The sequence below is a fragment of the Tenrec ecaudatus genome, chromosome 4 (genome assembly GCF_050624435.1).
Source record: "Tenrec ecaudatus isolate mTenEca1 chromosome 4, mTenEca1.hap1, whole genome shotgun sequence".
Lineage (NCBI taxonomy): Eukaryota > Metazoa > Chordata > Mammalia > Afrosoricida > Tenrecidae > Tenrec > Tenrec ecaudatus.
Genome location: NC_134533.1, coordinates 13,321,803 through 13,343,951, shown reverse-complemented (window position 1 = coordinate 13,343,951; position 22,149 = coordinate 13,321,803). Strand labels below are relative to the sequence as shown.

The window sequence follows — 22,149 nt, the reverse complement described above, 5'->3', positions numbered from 1 at the left end:
ATAAATATCAGAACTTAGGAAACCTTATGAAATGTATCTGCTCTGCTCCAGGATATCTGCTCTATCCAGGTCACTATGTCTCAAACTTGGCTCCATGGCACACACCAACTACTACAGCACTGTTGCTGGTTGCTGAGGATGTGACACGATGGGGTTGTTAGTCTGGTTATGATTTGAATCCAAGGAATTGATGAGGACAGGAGTTCTGGAAATCACACTTCTGTTTGGTAGTAGTTTAAAGAAACTGCCATGAGAAGTCAGAGCCCTGGCTTTACAAGTTCACGTAATGATTCAACCAAACCAGTTGTCCAAGAGTCCATTCCTTTTCATGAATTGCAGAGTAGAACAGAACTCTTATCAGGTTTTCTTGAGTGCAATTTTTACAAAAGCAGGTCATCAGGTTAGTAGTCAGGTTAGTAGTCAGTATCCAACTGCTACATGCATATGAGGTGATTAAAAATCCCATGGCTTGGGTCAGGTGTACTGTAGTCCTCAGAGTGAGTACTTGTATCGACCCATTTATTCCACCCAGGGACAACTTAATCTTATTGTGCCTTAGAAATTAGGCAAAAGGACACATCTGTCAGCTGTTGGGACAAAACAAATGCACACACACACACACACACAAATGTTCACCAGATAACAGAATCATGCAGCAAAAGTTCTAGAATGACAGTGCTCTTCATAATTCACTATGCTATCTTCACTTTGCTTGAACAAATCTCAGGGCTCTGTCCAGTCATGGGTTACAGAAGTCAAGACTGACCAAGCAGTTGGACAGAGCAAAGGGAAATTAAAAACCCAAGTTCTAGACAGGGACAGTTTGGAGACTGGAGGTTAAGGCCAGAAGGTTCCAGTACAAATGACATTCGGAAAGCAAGAGTGAGATCCATGTGTAGTATTGGCAAGATTGAATAGAAGTAGAGCAGAACACAGCCCACTTCTCAACGCTGAAGGACTCCGAGTGTGTATCCCACTTACCTGGCCCATAAACAAGACCCTAGACACCTTCACTTACCTGAAAGTAACCAGACCAAGGCAAGGTCATTGAAATTCTCATGAATAATCCCTGCATGAACTCTATGTCGAGACTCAGCCGTTTTATGACTGCTGCCTTCTGTTGTCACTTTGGGGCTTCTCCTCAGGTTTTGATCATGAGGGAATAGAACTATGTACTCATATCTATATATTAAGAATTAAGGTTGTAAATAGACATTGGGCCTCAACTCAAATACTCTCTTAACATAAGAACACTTTGTTCCAACAATCCGGCATTCTGTGATGCTCACCTTCCCGACACAATTACTGAAGACAAAATGGGTGCATAAGCAAATGTAGTGAAAAATGCTGATGGTGCCCAGCTATCAAAAGATATAGCATCTGGGGTCTTAAAGGCTTGAAGATAAACAAGCAGCCATCAAGTTAAGAAACGACAAAGCCCACATGGAGGAAGCACACCAGCCTGTGTGATCACGAGGTGTCAAAGGGATCAGGTATCAGGCATCAAATAACAAAATACCATATCATTGTGAATGAGGGGGAGTGCAGAGTGAAGACCCAAAACCCCTCTGTAGACAATTGGAAACCCCTTACAGAAGGGTCACAAAGAAGAGAGGAGCTAGTCAGGGTGCAGTATAATACCAATAAAACACACAACTTTCCTCCTCCTCTTTGGTGCTTCCTTCACCCCACTATCATGACTTCAATTCTACCTTACAAATTGGATTAGGCCAGAGCATGCACACTGCTACAGATAAGAGCCCACAACACAGGGAATCCAGGATAGATAAACCCCTCAGGACCAACAAGGAGAATAGAGATTCCAGCAGGATTAGGGGAGGGTTGGGGAGAGGGGAATGGGGAATCTATCACAAGGATCAATGTAGAACCCTCTCCCAGGAGGACGAATAACAGAAAAATGGAGGAGGGGCGACAGAGGACAATGTAAGATATGGAAAAAATTAATCTATAACTTATCAAAGGTTTGTGAGGGAGGGCAGTCAGGGGAAGGAGGGATGGGGAAGAAGTGGGGAGCTGATATCAGGGGCTCAAGTGGGAAGAGAATGCTTTGAAAGGGATGATGGCAGCATATGTGCAAATATGCTTGACATACTAGATGAATGTATGGATTGTGATAAGAAATATAAGAGCCCACAATAAAAATATTTTTTTAAGTTGAGCAAGAATATTTGCTTCAGAAACCTGAGTAGAAACTAGGTCCTCTGGCATCCTTTCTGTCACTCTGCAGAACTCTCGTGGAGGTGATATTGCTTGCGTGATTCATTATGACACTCTTTTCTTTCAGGCTGCCCAAATAATGGTTGGTGTGTTTCACGGTGCTCTGGGATATATCTGGATATTCTTACACAAAAACCATCATTTATTCTTTGGAAAAGTCTACCAGCCTGTAGCCTTGCTGTCAGGATACCCATTTTGGGCATTTAGCTTTGTAAGTAAATGATCTCATTGCTGGCGGTTATTCATGCGTCTACTCAATACATTCAGTGGCTACTGCGGTGACTGGGCAGTGTGCTGGAGACGCCAGCTGGGGAAATCTAAAATCTCTGAATCTTGTCATCTACTGAAGATATCTTAAAAGAATAAGTGTATCTGTAAAGTTCATCCATACCTAGAATCTACATAGTTTAGCGAATGTTACAGCAAGGAATAGGAAGACTCGTCGAGTAGTAAGTGACGGTGACTGCGCAGCTTACCTAGCTGAGGTTCTTGCTCTTGTTTCCCAGTATTTCTGGGGCAGTAGAGGGGACATTAGAGGAGTCCTGGGGGTGTAGCGGGATATGCACTGGGCTGCTAACTACAAGGTCAGCCGTTCAGAACCACCAGTCGCTCCACGGGAGAAAGACAAGACTTTCTACTCCCATAAAGAGTTGTAGTCTCAGAATGCATACAGTACACTACATGGAGGGCAACAAGCACTTTGACTTCTTCCTAAGTCTTATCCACACCTACTACATTCAGGAATCCTAACAATCATTGTGGTGTTTGGGGGTCCCATACACAAGTGCTAGTCCTCAGGTATTGAATCGCTGTATTAAGGGATAGGTGCCCTGCTGGCATCATGGTTTTACATTGGGCTGCTAGCCACAAGGTCAGTAGTTCAAAACCACCGGCTGCTCCCATAAAGAGTTACAGTCTCAGGAACACATAGGGGTAAGTCTATCCTGTTCTACAGGGTAGTTACGAGTTGGAATCAACTCAATGGCAATGAGTGAGTGAGCACTAAGAGATAACATATGGAGGTCACTGGCCATCCTGAGATTTCTCGCACGGAGTCCTGTCTCCCAGCACATTTCTGAGGCCCCAGAGTTTTTCAGCTCTTGGCTGGCTCGCCAAATATTTGGGCTGAAGATCAAAAGAGGGAAAGACGCCCTACATATACAGGCCAAAAGACAAGAAAACTGATCCAGAACCAGTCGACGAGACTTTAGTTAATTACATTAGAGGCTTACAGACTGGGGAAGCAGTACTGCATCCTGCAGCAGCTGACCGGACAGGAAAGGATCCACTGGCGGTAGCCATGGAGGCTCTGATTGTACCACTTAAATGACTCTGAGTGAGATAAGTTTTTTGCACTATGATTTTAGGTACCTGAAATGCATCTGGCTGGGCTTCAGCCTGGCTATATGCAGCGGGCAAAGTGCCATAGGCTCCAGTGACCAAGACACAGTGGGAATGCCTGCTTAACTGAAGTACAGCCACTTTGCACATTTACCTAATATCCCTACAGATGCATAAAACTATATGTGAAGCTACTTTGAAGAAGGTGGAGTTTCAGGTGTTTGAAATGTGGAGTACATTGGGATTGAAATCTCTTTTTATATATCAAATGGAGATATTAACCTACTTGGATGAATCTAGGTTTGGGGAGAGAAGCATATATCTGGTATGTTGGTGGTATTTAATGAAATGACACTAAATGAAATTACCAAGAATTAACTTGTTGACATAAAGTAGAAAATAGCACCAGGACCCGAGTCCATAGTTAACAGTAAAGAGGGAGAGCCAGCAAAGAAGACAGAGGTCCAAAATAAGAACTGTTGCTACCCTGGAATTCAAGTGAAGAAAGTGGGGTCATGTCCGGAGGAAGTAAACAACTGTCAAAGATTACAGATAGGCTGAGTTAGTAGAGACAGGACCTAGCATTGCCCGTTGGCTCCTGTAAGGCGGAGGTCATCGTGAGTGATCCTGAAAAGAGCCGGTGCGGTGACAAGGTACGACTGAAAGCTTGCGTGCAGTCGGTTTCCAAAAGGAGTTGGAAAAGGGGACCGAGATGTTAGACAAGAACTTTATTGGGTCTTGCCAGCAAAGGCAAGAAAAATAACGTGGCAGTGGCTGAGTGGGGAACTACAGCGTAAGTGATTAACTAAGTCTGGCTTCAAGGTTATGCTGAGACTCTAGTGGGAGGTTAAGAACATTGCAAACCCCAGATGGAGAAGTCACAGGTGGGCCGAACGCCTATCGTTCTACATCACCATGCAGTTAGAAATCCAAGCATGACCTCAGAGTCTGGTGAAGACCAGTTCTGTGGAGTCCCATCCTGAATTCAAGGAACTGCAATGCACATTCACTGGATTAAAATTTCTCCAGGCCTCAGAGGGTTATGTACCAATAACATCTAGGGATGAAGCCTATTCATTATAGTTCTGACGAATCTTGCAACCTAATGTAAACTGTCTGAATTACATTTGGAGGACCTTCCAGATGCCTTTGAGTGAAGTCCAATTCCTGGTGACCATACGTAGGTCAGAGTAGACCAGTGTCCCATAGGACTTTCGGCGGCTGGTTTTTTGGCCCCAGAAGTGGATCTTCAGTTCTTTCTTCCAAGGAGCCTCTGGGGCATGTCAAACACGAACCTCCAACGTTTTGGTTAGCAGGGCAAACCACTCACACCGCCTAAGGACTCCATGCAGGAGTGGGAAAGGTGTCCAGTGGGCCGCATAAGACCCATGAAATCATGATACCGTTCCAGCCATTACATTAGGGATACGTTCATTAAATGCTTGGTCGTATGGCCACGAAATGATGTTATAAATATCCAAATGGTTCCCCACTCCTGTGGGGAGAGGGAGAGGGGGAGTGCGTACTATATGAATAAAGAAGCAAAGAATACATGTCTGATTTTCTCCAATATATTTGAGTGTTGTTATGAAAGCGAGGACCATCAACGTTTGCAGCCACCAACAGCTGGGAAAACGAGAAGATTTTTCTAGAAGGACTGCACTTGCTCTGAGATTTCAGTTCTTTCAGTAGCAGCTTTCGCTCCCTGGGATGTTCATCCCAGGTTTCATAAGTCTTCCGACCATTGCCAGGCAGACAGTAGCTCTAATGTCACCTTCTTTCATAGACCGTGTTGAGCATCTCTTAGGATTTGCTGCCCTCAATGTATCTTCTGTCACACGTTCCTATTTTATGTTCATGTTCCTTGTATTTTACCTGAATATGTGTGTGGATTACCTGCTTACTTATTTTTTCCTTACTTGCTTGTTGTCACTCTGTTGACTAGGCTATGTCAGAGTCCCGGTCATTCTGGGGAAAGAAAGCTGTTCTGATTACAGATTTTGAATAACATTTTTGAGTGTCCTAGAAAGGTTGACACAGATTTTAAAACAAAACAAAAACTCAATTTTTGAAACACAAGAAACTCTTGTCCTTTCAACAGTGCCAGGATCTGAAGGAGGACGTGGGGTTACCAATCTTTGAAAGACAACAAGTGTTTTAAAATCTTTTCTGATAATATTTTAAGTGAAATTAGATTAAGCATGTATTGCATACAAGTGGAATCACTAAATTATGACCACGTATGTTTTCCTCATAAAGCTCATAGATATAGTAACAAGTTATTAAATAGAACCAAGTAAACTTGTATCTCAATGCATGCCATAAATTCATGTTTAAACTATTCCTTCATCCCATCTCAAGTACAAGTGTTACATTAAATAGAGAGTGATTGTGCTTATTGTTAGTTGTTGTTGGATGCTGTTGTGTCATTTCTGACTTACAGCAACCTTTCGTACAACAGAACAAAATGTTACCTGGTCTTGCACCATTCTCACAAAAGTTATGGTTGCAGCCACCGTGTCAATCCACCTAGTTGAAGGGCTTCCTCTTTTTGTTTGACCTTTGACTTTATTTAGCAAGCATGACTGTCTTGTTTTCCAGGGGTTGGTCTGTGTGTGTATGATTGAGTTATTTCCATAATAGGAGCCTCGGTGGCATAGTGCTTATGCATTGGGCTGCTAACTGCAAGGTCAGCCGTTCAAAACCACCAGCAGCTCCGAGAGAGAAAGAGGGGACTTTCTACTCTTTGTAAAGAGTGACAGTCTCAGAAAGACACAGAGGCCGTTCTACCGTGTCCTATAGGGTTTCTATGAGTCGGCATCCACTAGCTGGCAGTGAGTTTGGTTGGTTTTCAGTGTATGTCCACAGGCTACGACAGCACTGCAATAGAAATTTGGTATAGAGTCAAATTTCTCCAAAAAATTCTATCGCTGTTCGATGGGCTTCAAGCATGTTAATAAAATTGTGACAACACTCTCTTAAGGGAAAAGTTAATGAAAAGATATCTCTTCTTTTTGTTTCTAGTATATTATATCAGGAATATTTGCAGTAGAAGCCGAGAAGAAGCGTACCCAATGCCTAGTAAGTCAGAATGTTGAAGACATGTCAGTGACTAAAAATCCATTTGTTCAGAACCAAACTACTGAAATTTAAAATACTAACTTGCAAAGCTTTTTAAACGGATATACTTTAATAAAATCATTTTATAATTTCATGAGACATTGAAGTAACACAGAATGCATGGAGCAAACCAGAACTTCAGAGATGGGTATTTAAATAGGATAAGTCATTAATTGCACATGAAGATGTCAATTCTGATAAAAGTATGTATGTCTGGATACCAAGAAACGGTGGAGGGGAAAAACATCCTGGTGGCATAGTGGTAATGAATTGGGTTGCTAATCACAAGGTAAGTAGTTCGAAACCACCAGCCACACTACAGGGTAGAAGGAGGAGCCAGTCTATTCACATAAAAAACTACAGTCTTGGGAGGGAGGAGAAAAAATATTAGCTGATACCAAGGGCTCAAGTTGAAAGAAAGTGTTTTGGAAATGATGATGATAACATATGTACAAATGTGCTTGATATAATTGATGTAGGGATTGTTAAAAAGCTGTAAGAGCCCCCAATAAATGACTTATTAAAAATTTTTTAAACTGTATGAGAAGGGGAGGGATGTATTGGAATGAGTAAGATATGTCAATAAAAATGTTACTGGGGGTGAGGAAGCTACAGTCTTGGAACTCCTAAGGGCAGCTCTGCTCTGTCCATTCTGAGTCAGCATTGACTCATAACAGTGAGTGCGAGAATAATAGTAGTTAAGATGTTCGCGCCAGGTCTCTAAATATGTTTGTATATCATCTCACAAGAAACTCTTATCAAGTAGAAAACAAACCCTTACAACAAGCCCCACCACAACATAGATGTGAAAACCTGAGATCCCAAGAGTCTAAGCAAACACCTTCGAGTGTCCTGAGCAACTGAGATGCTTTTGTTATCCCTAAACCTCCAGCCAGCCCACACCTGACAGTACTAAGGAAGTGACTCGGGAGCGGGATGGCCCCACCAGAAAGACCATCCCTCCACTGCGATCCACTGACCTGGGGTGGGGGTCAAAATTCAACCAACCCTGACATTTAAGAAGGTCCCAATAAAGGTTCTGCACATGGAAGCTCCACTGGTTTCTGGGGTTGGTGAAAGACACACCTTTGAGAAATGAAAGCTCTGTAATAGAAACCCTCCCAGGACCCATCTTCATGTGACTCCTTCATGTAATAACAAAACTGTAATTGCAGCTATAGCAAGCGAGAAAAGAGACAGATAGGAAGGAGGAGGAGACCGAGAATGAGAATAAGGAGCTAGCTCTAGATCATATAATTTGCAAACAACACTGCTTCACTTTGAACCCAGACAGGTTGGTTCTAGAGCCCAGACACTTAACCATTGCTGAGATCATAAGGCAAGAAGAACAAGTCTCTCAGTAGGAGAACTGGTAGGAGAAGGGTGGGGACGGGGCAGTGCAATCAAAAGAGAACGGACTGCCCGGCAGGTCCTGGTTGAGGGTAACTCGGCAGAACCCAGGTATTCTATAAAACCACCCAGACAAAGCAAAGTGACACAGGCTATGTATGTAGATTTCCCTAAATGTTTGCCTTCTCTGTTTCTCCCCATTTCTTCCTCCATTTCATTATTTCTACTCATAACCCCACTCTCCGCTGGACAAAAAGTGTGCAGTATTGCTTAGAGCACTAGGCTGATGGTAAGTTCTCTCAGCTTTCTTTTCCTGAAAACAACCTGATGCTGTTGTTTTCTGAAACATTCTTTAGCTGTGCAAAGAATACAACCGTCTGACAAGGCCTGCACTTCATCGCTTTTCTGATGTCATTCTACCATGCTGCGGCTTCCATTCTGGCTCATGGGAAGTTTGAGTCTTAGTTTTGTCCCTTACAGCATGATATGCCTGCTTATCACAGCTACTTTCACAATGCTCCCTTTGCCTTTCACTGTCATCAGATTTACTATGATGTACCTGAATATAGTTTCCTATGAATTTCTCTGTTTAGAATCTTCTCAATATATGTATCCATCTAGTGGTTATGCATTAGGATTCGATCCAGAAGGTCAGCAGTTCAAAACCACCAGCAGCTCTGAGAGAGAAAGACAGCCTTCTACTCCCATAAAGAGTTACAGTCCTGGAAACCCACAAAATAGAAGATTTCATATTTAAGGAAGTCTTGAGAAAAACAGGCATAAACACAATAGTCAGACTGCATAACTGATACTCTGCCAACAACCTATTTGTTAAAGTTCAAGGTCTTGAGGCCCAGTGACTGGTAGATTTAGTGTTTGAATCCAGACTCTCTAACTTCAAAACTCATGCTTTCTTGCACTCCACATAAATGATTTGCACGATCTTACTCTTGCTCAGTGAATATTATACATCCCAATGAAGTATATCATACATAGTATATATTATATTTAATATAGCTAATGTATAAAGCTAGTATTGCAAAAATTTTTAAGTCTAACAATATCTTCAGTCTGAAGTTGATCAAACATGCGATCAAAGTAATTATTGGCGATTGGAATGCAAAATTTGGAAACAATGAGGAATAAACAGTAGATGGAAATTATGGTCTTGATTATAAAAAAAGAAGCTGGAAAGGGGAATTAATTACAATGAATACAAAAAAGCAAATGTCCTAAAATTGATGGTAGTGACGATTGTACAACACTTCTTGAACTACTGAATTGTATGACTTTCAGGTTATGTGTCAATGAAACTTTTTTTTTAAAAAAAAGAAGCTGAAGACTGCCTGATAAAATTTTCCAAGACAAGTAGCTTGTTCATGACAAGTGCCTTTTTTCAACAACACGTGGATTTCTCCATATGAAATACACGCAAGTCAAATTGGCTGTGGGAAAAGATGATGGAGAAGCTCAATCTGAACAGCTGAAAGGAAGCCAGGGCAAACGATGTAACAGATCATCAATTGCTCACATGAGAGTTCAGGTTGAAGATAAAGAACATTAAAAGTAGACAAAAATCAAAAACCCAACTTTGAGGCTATCCCACCCAAATGTTGAGGACCCTCAAAACAGATTGGCTGCATTAAACACAAATTACAGAATGAGCTCTGGGATTCATGAAGAGACCAAAAAATCATTAGAAAGAAAGAAAGAGGATATCAGAAAAGATTCTGAAATTTGCTCTTCTTTATAGAGTAGATAAGACAAATGGAAGAAAGGATGAAGTCAAAGAGCCAAACAAAGTGTTCAAAGAGCAGCTTGAGAAGAAAAAGCAAAATATGATCATGAAATGTCCAAAGACCTAGAGTTAGAAAACCCCCCAAAAAAGGACACACTCAGCTTATCTTAAACTGAAAGAACTGAAGAAAAATTTAAGCTTTCAACTGAAATTTTGGAAGATTCTATAGGGAAAATATGGAATGATGCAGGAAGCATTGAAAGAAAGATGGAAAAAATACATAGTCACCGCACCAGAAAGAAGTAGTTGGCATTGCAAGAGCTAGCATACGAGCAAACACCAATAGTACTGAAGGGAGACTCTGCAATGAAAGTATTAGCCAAAACAAGACTCCAGAATTGATGGAATACCAATTGAAATGTTTCAACGAGCTGAGGAAGCTCTGGAAGACTCACTCGTCTGTGTCAGGAAATTTGGAAGGCTGATACTTTGCCTACCGACTGGAAGAGATCCACATTTTACTCATCCCAACAGAATGCTCAAATTAAAGTGCAATATCAATGATATCACATGCCAATAAAATGTTACCGAAAATCATGCAGCCATGGTTATAGCTGCATATTGACAGGCAACAGCCAGAAGGTCAGATCATATTCAGAGCAGGATATGGATCAAAGGATATCATTGCTGATGCCAGATGGATCTTGGCTAAAAGCAGAGAATACCAGGGGGAAAAAATGTTTACTTGTGTTTCATTGATAATGCAAAGGCACATTCCTGTGTGGATCATACCAAACAATAGATAGTCTTTAGAAGAATGGGAATCTCAGAAAACTTCGCTGTGCTCCTGTAGAACCTATAGAGGGATCAAGAGGCAGTTGTGTGAACAGAACAAGAGACTGCGGCATGGTTGCAATCAGGGAAAATGTGCATGAGGGTTCTGTCCTCTCACCATCCTTACTGAATCTGTATGCTGAGAAAATCCTAGAGAAGCTGGATTATATGGGGAAATGCACTATCGGGATTGGAGGAAAGCTTATTAACCTGCGATGTGCAGGTGGCACAACCTCGCTTGCTGAAAGTGAGGAGGACTTGAAGCGCTTGCTTACGTAGATCCAGGGCTGCAGTCGTCAGTGTGGGTTGCAACTGAATGTAAAGAAAACCAAAATACAAGTGGACAGGAGGCAACATCAAGATGATGATGTTTTTGTTGTTGTTGTTTGGTGCTGTCAAGTGAGTTCAAACTCATAGCGACCCTGTGTACAATGACCACAGTCCTGTGCCATCATCGCAATGGTGTTTATGGTTTTGTGCTGTTCATCCATGCAGCCACTGTGTCAATCCAGCTTGTCGAAGGTCTTCCTCCTCTTTGTTGTCCCGCTACTTCACCATCATGAGAAATGGAGGGGAAAAATGGACTTATCAAGAAATTCATCTTGCTTGGCTCCACAATCAATGCTCAGGGAAGCATCCATTCAAGGTATGGAATGAAGGATTGTGTTAGATAGACCTGCTGGACAAGACCTCTTTAAAGGGTTGAAAGGTAAGAATGTTACATTGCAGACGAAGATGCATCTGACCCAAGCCATGAAGACCAAAGAAAATGGATGCATTTGAACTATGGTGTTGGCCAAGAGTATTGAAAGTACCATGGACTTCCAGAAGAATAAACAGATTTGTCTTGGAAGAGGTACAGCCAGAGTTCTTAGAGACAAGGATGAGTCACGTACTTTGGACATATTATGAGGAGGGACCAGTCCCTGGGAAAGGACATCATGCTTCGTGAAGCAGAGGGGCAGTGAAAAAGAGGGAGGCGCTCGGTGAGATGGATGGACACAGCGGCTGCAATAACGGACTTAAACCTAGGAACGATGGTGAGGCTGGCACAGGATGGGGTGGTGTTTGTTCAGTTGTAGGTAGGGTCACTGTGAGTCCGAACAACGTAAAACCATCTAACGACAGCAGCAGCAAGGAATGCCTAAATTATCACTCTCAGCCCGACACTAGTTAACTCCACTTCACAGACTAATTTTCTGTGCGTGGCCCATGCCCACCCCACTCATTTACATGGCACCTTCCGCCTATGGGTTTTTTGAAGCCTCAAGCTTATACATTGTAGGGACAAAGTCTAGATAAGAAAAGAATAAAATAAAGAAGCACCAAATATTCTTCCAGGCCTTGAGAAATGTCTATATATCTAATAGGTTCAGTGACCTTCATTTCATTAGCTTCATAAGTCTGCCCGTGAACGGCAGTCAATGGTATCCATATCTACTCTGTCTGCTCACCTTTACTCTTCCCTGCCTGCCCTACCCATTTGACAGTAGCACCGTGAATCTAGAGACAATTTCTTGCTTATAAAATACTCACCCCAAGACAGGGCACTCAAGCATTGTGTATTTAATGAAGCACTGCTGAGTCCTAGTGGGGTCCTGACAGATTGGGGAGTTGGATTTAGAACCCATAAAATAACCTCCAGTTCTGGAAATGTCAGAAGTTTTTTTGTTTGTTTGTTTGAATCATTAACTAGAAAATACGTTCCGGTAATACAAATTGATCATTCCATTCCAACAAGTTTGTTCTGACGACGTAGTTGACAATTTGTATCTTTCTAGTTGTTGTGTACCATAAGGACAAACATCCAGAGTGCTGGCCTGTCAATAATTGGTCTACTTTTAATTATATATGAGTTTGCAGTTTTTACAGTAAAAAGAAAATATGTCCACTGGCCCCAGGTAAGTGTGAGATTATGCAATATATTTTTGTTACAATTAGAGACTTATACTTTAAATGTGTTGATGCATGAGCATAGAGTATTTGATATGGGACAAATTTGAGATGGTCCAAATGATTGATTCATTTGGCATGACCACAATAGGGGGCACAAACCAATGTATGTATATATATATATATGTGTGTGTGTGTGTGTGTGTGTGTGTGTGTGCATATATATGTACTCATTTGTTTTATATGTGCATATATATGTTTGTATGTATATACATGTGTATATACATATTTATGAGTGTATATATTATATAAAAATATATATACATCTCCATTAGCATTTAGAAAGATGCCCTCCACTCTAAGTAAAGTATGTCTGGAGATCCTCCGGAGTCATTTCAATTATTGAAGGATCATTTAAGATCCAGGAGAGGCCAAACATGGCCCTTTAAGCCCGCTCAGTAGTGTTTAAATTAAGGATTTTTAAAAATTAACTAATTATAAATAAATTCATGTAATTCAGTGAGTTTCCAGTTGTAGAGAATAAAGAGAGGTCACAAATAGTCTTCTTAACATGTTGAAATTAACAGTGTGAAGTTAATGTGAAAAATAATTTGGCAGTATTTACCAAGAGCCAGATTTCCCTAAATCCAGATTAATTATCCAAAAGCTTGAGAAGAATTGCACAAACAGCAAAATGTAGAACAAGCTTAACTAAAGCATTCTATTTCCACTGAAGTACGATATTGCTATGAGGTGTTGTAAAGAACCCTGCTGGCATAGTGGGTTGTGCATTGGGCTGCTAACTGAAAAGTTGTTGGTTCAAAACCACCAACTGCTCTGCGAGAGAAAGATGAGGTTTTCTACTCCCATGAGATTTACCATGTTGGAAACCCACAGGGGTGTCCATAAATTGGAATTGACTTGATGACAGTGAGTTTGTTTTGTCTGAGGCATTAGAACTATAGACTAAGGTCTAAATTCATGTAGACTCATGCTTCAGCATGAAGGAATGGCTGTACCATTCACAGCTACAACAGTGTTGTGGAAACATACATATGTGAGAGTAGAAAGCAAGGCTTGGAAAGCATGAAGTCGGACATGAAATGGAAAGCAGAGAGAGAGAGAGAGAGAGAGAGAGAGAGAGAGAGAATTAAGGGAAGAAAGAGGAACCTAGAACCACTTCTAGGCAACTCTAGCATTCTGTGGTACTAACATTTTCCTCCCCAGTCTCCCTTTCCTCTACTCAAAAGAGAATAAAGTATTTGTTGAGTGGACTTAATAACAGAACACTTCTTTAACACAAATGACTGGTAGGTGCTCAATAAAGTTCTGTTTTTAGAAGAATTGTCATATAAAGGGAGAAAACCACTCCTGTCTCATTAAACTAGTCAAGTCTTATAGGCAAGCGTTCTATTTTCTAATTGCTTTTGGTATATACTTAAGGAACCCTTGTTCCTCAAGTTGGTCAGCAGTTCAAATCCACCAGTTGCTCCCCGGGTGGAGCGTACCTGTCCCCCCTATAAAGAGTTATAGTCTTGGAAACACACGGGGACACCGAAGGGTGGCGATGAGTCGGAATCAACTGGATGGCCGTGGTTTGGTTTGTTTTGGTTTGAGTTTGGGTTTTTGTGATTTAAGAAATTGTAGAAATGAAGATTTGTACAGAATACAGAGTTGCTCTTCTTTGTATTTAGATAAGTGCAGTGATCCTTTCCACATATTTATGGCTATTATCCGCCTTGGAATTCTTCCTGGCAATAACAGTGGTCAAATGGCTAAAGCAGGCATTCTGTCAGCTGTCACGGATAATGTGAGTATTTCTTGTCCTTCCTTGGGCAAATTACAAATAGAGGTCTCTGCTAGGAGCCCATGCTAAGGGATTTCAGTGGGAATTGTGGAGCTTTAACACTGACCCTAATTTGTAGCCTGAAACCACCAGGACTAACTGGCTGCCCTTGTATATAAGTGAAAGCAAGTAATTCTCCCTAGATAAAATGGTAGGATTAAAGGACTTTGTGCCCCTCTCCTCCTAAGAAAATACAGTAGGAGAAAGGTCATTTTCAAGCTCAGGTCTATTTCATCTCCAGGCTAATGCTATAGAGAGAAAATTCCTCTGCTCTATGGTCTAATCAAGTAAAGAAGCCTTAAAGTAAAAGAGAGCTAAGGCATGTTGGGAACCAGGAAAGAGTAGGTAATGGCTGGTTCCTTTATCAGACACAGCTGATCCTAGATGAAACCCATGGTACCCAATGAATGTATTTCTCCACTCCAAACATCTTCTGTGACTAGGCCAACAGCATCCTTGACTGAAAGAGGGCCAACTTTTGATCTGATGGGAGAGAGGGCCTGAAAACAAAAACCCCACATTGTGTAAGGAAATGGGGCAACACTAGAAAACCTGACACAGGGTGAAATGGAAGTTAGTGTGAAAAGGGGGAAAGCCCAGCTATTGAGCATTTTCAACTACCCAAGATCTTACAGATAATTGAAATTATATCAGCGATGGATATTAGAATTCAGGTTGATGGTATAAAAGATGGCTATGGGGCCCACATCTGGCACCCTCTGAGTTCAGTTAGGGCGGAAAGTATCACCATCAGGAGCATCCTGTGAGTCTGAGGTCAGACATGCCTCCGTGCTCCAACTTTTTCTTTTCTTTTTTTTAATAACAATTCTTACACTGATCATCCCTCCCACAGAACTCTCCACTTCTCAGCTGAGTTCAATAATTCATTATATGAGCCCTACAGAACTCACAGACCGCCATCACCATTGTGGGATTTATTAGGGAAGTTAACAGGTTACAATTCAGAACCACAAATACTCAAGACACAGTTTTGTCGTCAGGATAGTATCTTCCCAGCCATGTCTGTAAGTGGGCCTCTCTCTGGTCCTTGGCCTTTCTCAGGCATGCAGCTCCTTGGCCTCCGCTGCTCAGGCAATATGACAAAGCTCTTTTATTTTGGATTGCTAATAAATGCCCAAAGGGCTCACCACTCCATCATAAACTGGAGCCCAAAGTTGAGGGTGGGGGAACCCTCAGTGATGAGAATATTGTCACTAACATACCATCCAAGTGACCACAGAATCCTGTGGTCTGAACAAGGTGATCCTCTTGTAAGTTTCTCAAATATTACTCATTCTTCCCAGAAAAACTTGACCTAGAGGGGTCAAGAAGAGGCTCGGGGACACTCAGAATTAAACTGAGACTTGAGCTCACCCTGCAGAGAATAATGTCTATTTCAATGTGGTGGTTTTGTTTCTTGGAAGCCCTGCTCATTGTGTCTCTGACTTACCCTACAAGGTCAGAGTAGGGATTTAATTGGGAGTAATTTGGAAAGTCCTCTAGGCATATGGTTCCATGACTTAGCATAAGGCCATTTCTTTAGCATCCACTAAGGACCAATTTGCTAACATTCAATTTACCTCAGGTAAAAGGAGCAAAGGGATCCTTTTCTTGCCTATAAAAGAACAGAACCATCATGTCCTCAGACCAGGATGAAAAGTCTAATAAAGGAAGAATCTCAACAAGTGACGTTCTTGAATAAATATCACTGTGCAGTTCACCCCAGTGTTTGTTCTTCCCCAGTTTGTAAATAAAGAGTGGAATCTGTTGTTGTGGTCATATTTTCTTTATGAAGAATGTCTGGCATAAACTTTTCTAAGTTTGGATCTGGTTGTCTTTAGTTCAAGAATTATTACCTAAAAAAAAATCCCTCCAAGAACAGACTTAGATTCTCCAAAGTAAACATAATAATAAAGCAAGATGGAGGCAGAGAGGAAGTGTAATGCTGATGGGATATCATTTGCACCCCTAGGTCAAGTAAATCATTATTTCATTATTAAGAGTAAAAATAGCGTAAAGTATGAACACCCCCATCACCTTCGTAGACTTCTTTAGGTCAATGATATCTCTAAGCATTGTGCTTATGATACACTCTTTCTAAATGAATTTTCATGGCTTGCTATTAGGGAGGAGGCATGTTACCACTACATATAGCCTTATGCTGTTGAGACTGCATGCATTAGCATGCACTAGAAGAGCACTCCCCACCTTCTTGACAGCACCATGGCTTCTCATTTGCCGGAAGTTTCAACTCCCAGTTATGGCATTATTTCTTGAATGCCCCACCCACAAATTATGTACCTTAGAGTTTTATCAGAATATGAATTTTATAAAACGTTTTACTAAGGTATATATTCCTAAAAGCATATTGGTTAGAATCTCCAAAAGCAGCATATTGCCCTTTGGCATGCATATATTCCAATCACAACAAAGATATTGTTTGTGTGCACACATAAATAAACTTATCCTTCTCTCTTTACTGAGCATTATTCGTTTTTAAACTTCTTATTCTGAATGAGGTGAAGATTTACAAAGCAGGTCATCAGTCTTACATTCAACAATCAATACATATTTTATTTCAACTCACCCATTGCATTTCCTGCATTGTATACTTATCCCACATTTGCTCTTCTTTCCCAGTCCTCTGAACTTTGTCATTGGATAAATGCTGCCCGTTTGATTTTTAATGTTGGTTATTCTACCACGGGGATGAATTCAGCCCTGGAAGTGACTATGGGCCATGGTCTCAGAGGTCCCACGTACCTCTATATGACCAAGAAGCCTTGACTCTTTCATGATTTTTGTCCCACAGTTGTCGCCCACTCTATTCTGGACCTCCCACCGTGTGCTGGCAAAGAGGTCAGATGCATTTAACCTTCAGAATACTGTCTGGTCCCACCACAGGTGGGGCCCACTCCCTGCTGCTAAGGATAATGGATTACTTCTCCCTGAAGCCATCAGTCTGGTCCACTGTAGGCGGGTTCACACCCAACTGAAAATGGTTTCTATGGAGGGCCAGAGAACAGGTCAAACCTGCTCAGTGACATCCAAAATTAGGCTGCCTCCCTGAATCTAGGATCCACCCATCTTGTCACATGTGGACCTCCAATCCCTCCCCTTCCTATTGCATGTAACCCCTAGACCGTCACCCTCCCGTTACTGTATTACCTATAGTACAACTCCTTCCTGTGACATATGTCTTTACCTGTAATTAAGAAGCTTGCATGCCCTCCAAAGATATATAAGCCTTGGATAGTAATAAAGAGCTCTCTCTATCCCCCATCCTCTCTCCTCTGTCCCCTCTCCCCTTGTCCTCCTTCCCCTCCTCCTTTTCCTACCCTCTCATCTCCCAACTCCATGTGGACCACAAAATGTGTTTGACTCCATTATTTCAAACTCTCTTTAATCTCTCCTTATTCTCTATGAATTTATTTATATATATGTATTTATATATGCATATATGCCATACAATTGTGCCTATCGAACCCATGATTAGTTGTGGGGGGTTGGCCTTCCCACACACTAATAGACTAGACTCCACCCCTTTGCAAGTTGACAGATTATGTAACTTCCACACTTGTCTATGAAAAAAATCATATAAAGAAGTAGTTTCATATCAAGAAGGCATCCCAGACCAGTCCAACTCAAGCCCATAAGCCCAATGCTAACCAAGGTCCCCTTCGTGCTCATGCAGCTTAAAGACAATGATGTAGAAATGTGAAACAAGAAGCAGGAAGATCACAGGCTGGTGAGTGTGGAGTCACATGGATCCAGAAATGGTAGAAACATAGTAGAGCACCAACCACGGTGCCCAGGGTTGAGTGGCCCACATGAGGCCACCACTGGCATCAGACAGAGTCTCAGCAAGGGCAAGAGAGAGAGCAGATCCTAATATCACTCACTCTTATGCAAAAGGCCACACACCCAAAGAAGTGTCATCAGGCTACCATTTGATTGACAGGTTGGACTTTGCCCATACATGTTCGCACAAATTCAAGTTGATAAAAATCTAACTGCCACAGTCCCCTTATATTTTTCTATTTCCATCATTATTTTTTCCTCTGGATGGTGAGAGACCAAGCATTGCAGTTTAGATGGCTTCTCCCACGCTTTTAAGATTCCAATCACTACTCACTCAAGTAAGATATACACACCATTGTCTTTGTGAACTATGTGATGCCTATAGACCGTGGGGGATCCCCTCACCACCACCCCAAGACAATGGTCCTGATCCTCCAGGCCCAGGGATTCATTCCCTCAAGGAGTTAGACTATGTCTAAGAAATATTCACAACTGTCTGTATATATCTGTGAGTATACTCCCACTTGCCCTTCCATGCCTGTTCAGCCTGCATGTCTCTCTAAACATCAATTCATAGATGACCACTATTTCAGGACTGGAGACAGGACAAAATTTGACTCTGTTGCCTGTAACTCTTGCAAACTTCCCAATAAGGAGTCTATCAGGCCAACTTCATTGGGAGGATATATTTACCCAGGACTTAGGATTTGTAAGTGAGAGATGGCAGTGGGTGATGATGCAGTGATGAAATCAGCTGTCTTGGTCTCAGTGGGATGTGTGGGGTCCCAAAGTGATACAGTGTGAGGGTTAATATTTAACCTTTGGAATAGTGGCTCTCCACCTTCCTAATGCCGCTCCCCTTTAATATAGTCTCTCATGTTGTGGTGACTCCCAACCATAAAATTATTTTTGTTTCTACTTCATCACTGTAGTTTTGCTACCATTATGAATCGGGTGACCTCTGTGAAAGGGTCCTTCGATTCCTAAAGGGGTCGTGACCCACAGGTTGAGAATCGCTGCATTTAGAGAGAAAAAGGAAAATATTGTCTAGTAGCTTTTAAACTCATCCTTAGAATACAGGGATGGGACAGATTTAAGTTGTCCCATAGGTTTCCAAGACCATAAATTTTGATTGAAGATGGTTGTCTTTTCTTTTTTTTTTTCTACCACAGAGCACCTGGTGGGTTTGAAGCACTGACCTTTGGGGGTTGAAAGCTGAAAACTTTAACCACTATAACTAAAAAATTCACTACCATGTAGTCAAGTTCAACTCTAAGTGACCCTTTAGGGCAGAGGAGAACTGCCTCTATGGGTTTCTAAGGCTGTGCATTTTAATGGCAGCAGGCAGCCTCATCTTTCGCCCTTGAAGAGGCTGGTGGTTTTAAACTGCTGACTTTGAGGTTAGCAACAGCCAACTGTAACCCCCTACACCACCAGGCTTCTCTTATCAAAAGCAATTTAGGTCAGGGATTTTTATCTGCTTACTTCCTTGATGTAATCTCAGTACGGAGGTACGTGACATAAGAAGGTGAATGTAGTAATTAATTAGCATGCAAAGCACAACAAATCCATACTCATTGTGGTCGTTACACAATTTCATGTCAACTGGATAAAAGAATGAAGGGGTGGAGTCTAGCCTGTCAGTCAGGTCACAGCCTGAAGATCCCTCCTTCTGGCCTCGGCCTTCTCATGAGGATTCTGGGACCTTTATCTCTCTTGATTCTTCCATCTCTCTCCCCGCCTTCACATTCCTGTTGACAAACCACATGGAGCCACGCTCATGGAAGCCAGACCCCTGGAGATGCTTCCCCCACCATTGGATTTGTGATCAACTCACTGGCCTAAGATCTTCCTGCATTCCGCATCATCATGAGTGGCTATGTAAGTCTGAAGAGGAATGTATGGACCATTATCAGATATCTGGGCTAATTATGGACTTGATCTGGACTGGGATGTTTTATTGATGCAGAATTGCTTCTGAATATAAAGCTCTCTCACACATACATGCGTCTCAATGAATTTTTTTCTCTAGTCAACCTTGGTGAACACATTCATACCTACGTTTCTAATAGTCTCTTGACGCAAGGATGGTTAACTTTTTAGGCAGAGCCAGGATCCAGAGCTTCTTTTCTTGTTGTGTTGCTAATGGCTGACTCTGACTCATGCATCCATTACTGTGTACCACTCACTACCACCAATCATTCCCACTCAGAGCAACTCAGAGGAGAGAGAACTGTCCCGGTGAGCTTCCGAGACGTTGCTGGAGTAGAAAGCTTCTTCTTTCTCCCTCGGAGTGGTTGGTGGTTTCGTGAGCTGACACTTCAATTAGCCGCCCAATGGGTCACTGCTATGCCACCGTGTGCAGGGCACAATGAAATGGCCATCCGGGCCACACGTGTAAGCTAGCACAACCAGTGAAGGAGGTCGTAATTGGGTCCACTCATCCACCCACCCTCGTCCCGGAGAGTGCAGGCTCCTCCTGCGAGAAAGGACACGTGCCCTGGCAGGAGAGACCAGCACGGCCAGCCCTCGCGCCTGCGCACTGGGCCACAGCCGCAGCGTTAGAGCCGCGCGCCCAAGGAGGGGCTGATCAAGGAAGTTACTGGAGTCCCCAAAGCTCCCCAAGCTAAAGGTGCCGCCTGTAGGATCACACCCTTCTGGCCCTGTGCACAGGACGTGACGTAAGTGTGGAGAGCCAGAGGTTGCCAGGCCCCGGCGCAGTGTTACTGGTAACAATCGTGGGGTTTCCAGGTGCCATTGAATTAAGAAGACCCGTGCTGGTCCTGCGCATTTCCAGAGACCCTGCCCTCTGGGCTGCCTACCCTGGATGGATCAGAATCATCGAGTGTTTGGGGTACTAAACCTCCCTGGTCCTGTGAGTTGCCGCGCAGTTCCCAACCATGCTTCCAGCATCAACTTAGTCACTGCCTTCCCCACCCCCCCACCTCCCATCCCCCCACAACTTCCCTTCATTTTTCATCCTCATGTTTCTGCTCTACATACCAGAGTCCCTGGTATGAGCCTGGGCCTCAGCTACTCTGTAAGAACACTGCTATCACCTTGAGGTGTCTCTCTAGGCAGGACCCCTAAATTTTGCGTCGTCACATCTAGATTGGGAAATCGTTCCGCTCCAGACGATGTTGTTGTTGTTGATCGGGACTTTCCAGGAAGCGACCTTATGGACAACCCAAAGAAACCGCGCGCAATCCTGCACCCGCCTCGCAGTGGCTCCGATGTCGGAATCCATTGTTGCAGCCACCGTGTCAGTCCACCTTGTGGAAGGTCTTCCTCTCCGTGGCTGCCCCTCCACTTTACCAAACTTGATGTCCCTTTCCAGGGACATCGCAGGCACATTTCAGACAGATGCTCCAAATCGTATGAAAAATAATCCGGGGTCTCAGCTTACTCTCGAGGACCAGGGAAATAATGCTATAGTAGTGACTAACTTTGTGTTCCCTAACTAGATACTAACTACACTTTCTCGGGTTTCCATCTGTTAATTTCACGAATGCCACGATCCCATATAACGCTAGGCCACCGTCACCACCCACCGCCCTTCCAGTTGGCTCATAGGGACTCAAATATGCCCCATGTACCATGAAAGCCCAACCAATTACCTATGCAATCTGCTGTGACAAATAGAAACTGTTGTGCATTTAGTTGTTCAACTGTCGTTGAACTCTGAAAATGTGTCCTTAGCATCCTGAGTTTTAAGATGAATATGAGCTACAGAGAGAGGGGTCAGGGATAACATATTGGAGGAAATCATCAGAAATGGCTGGAGTGCAGTAGAAGGGTGAGGCTGGAAAAGAAGGCAAAAGGCACATGAAGAAAGGCCAGTGGGTGTTTGCATGAGAGAGCCTCATGTGAAAGGCTGAGATAGAAAGACTGTACTGACTGAGGTGTGGCGAACGCATTGCATGGGCGAGGAAAAGAGGAAAGAGAGGAGCCTTCATGACAGTACGTGCTGGGCTAGTAACCAGAGGGT

General features: G+C 42.7%; 1 protein-coding gene across 1 annotated transcript in view; it reads left to right on the top strand.

Annotated features, from left to right (window-relative positions):
• Positions 1–3,705, top strand: part of MS4A13 (membrane spanning 4-domains A13) — a 79,239-nt gene extending 75,534 nt beyond the window's left edge. Inside the window, exon 7 of the mRNA XM_075547563.1 lies at positions 3,606–3,705. Coding sequence (XP_075403678.1) covers positions 3,606–3,705 — 100 coding nt within the window. The remainder of the gene's footprint in view (positions 1–3,605) is intronic.
• The last annotated feature ends 18,444 nt before the right edge of the window (positions 3,706–22,149 follow it).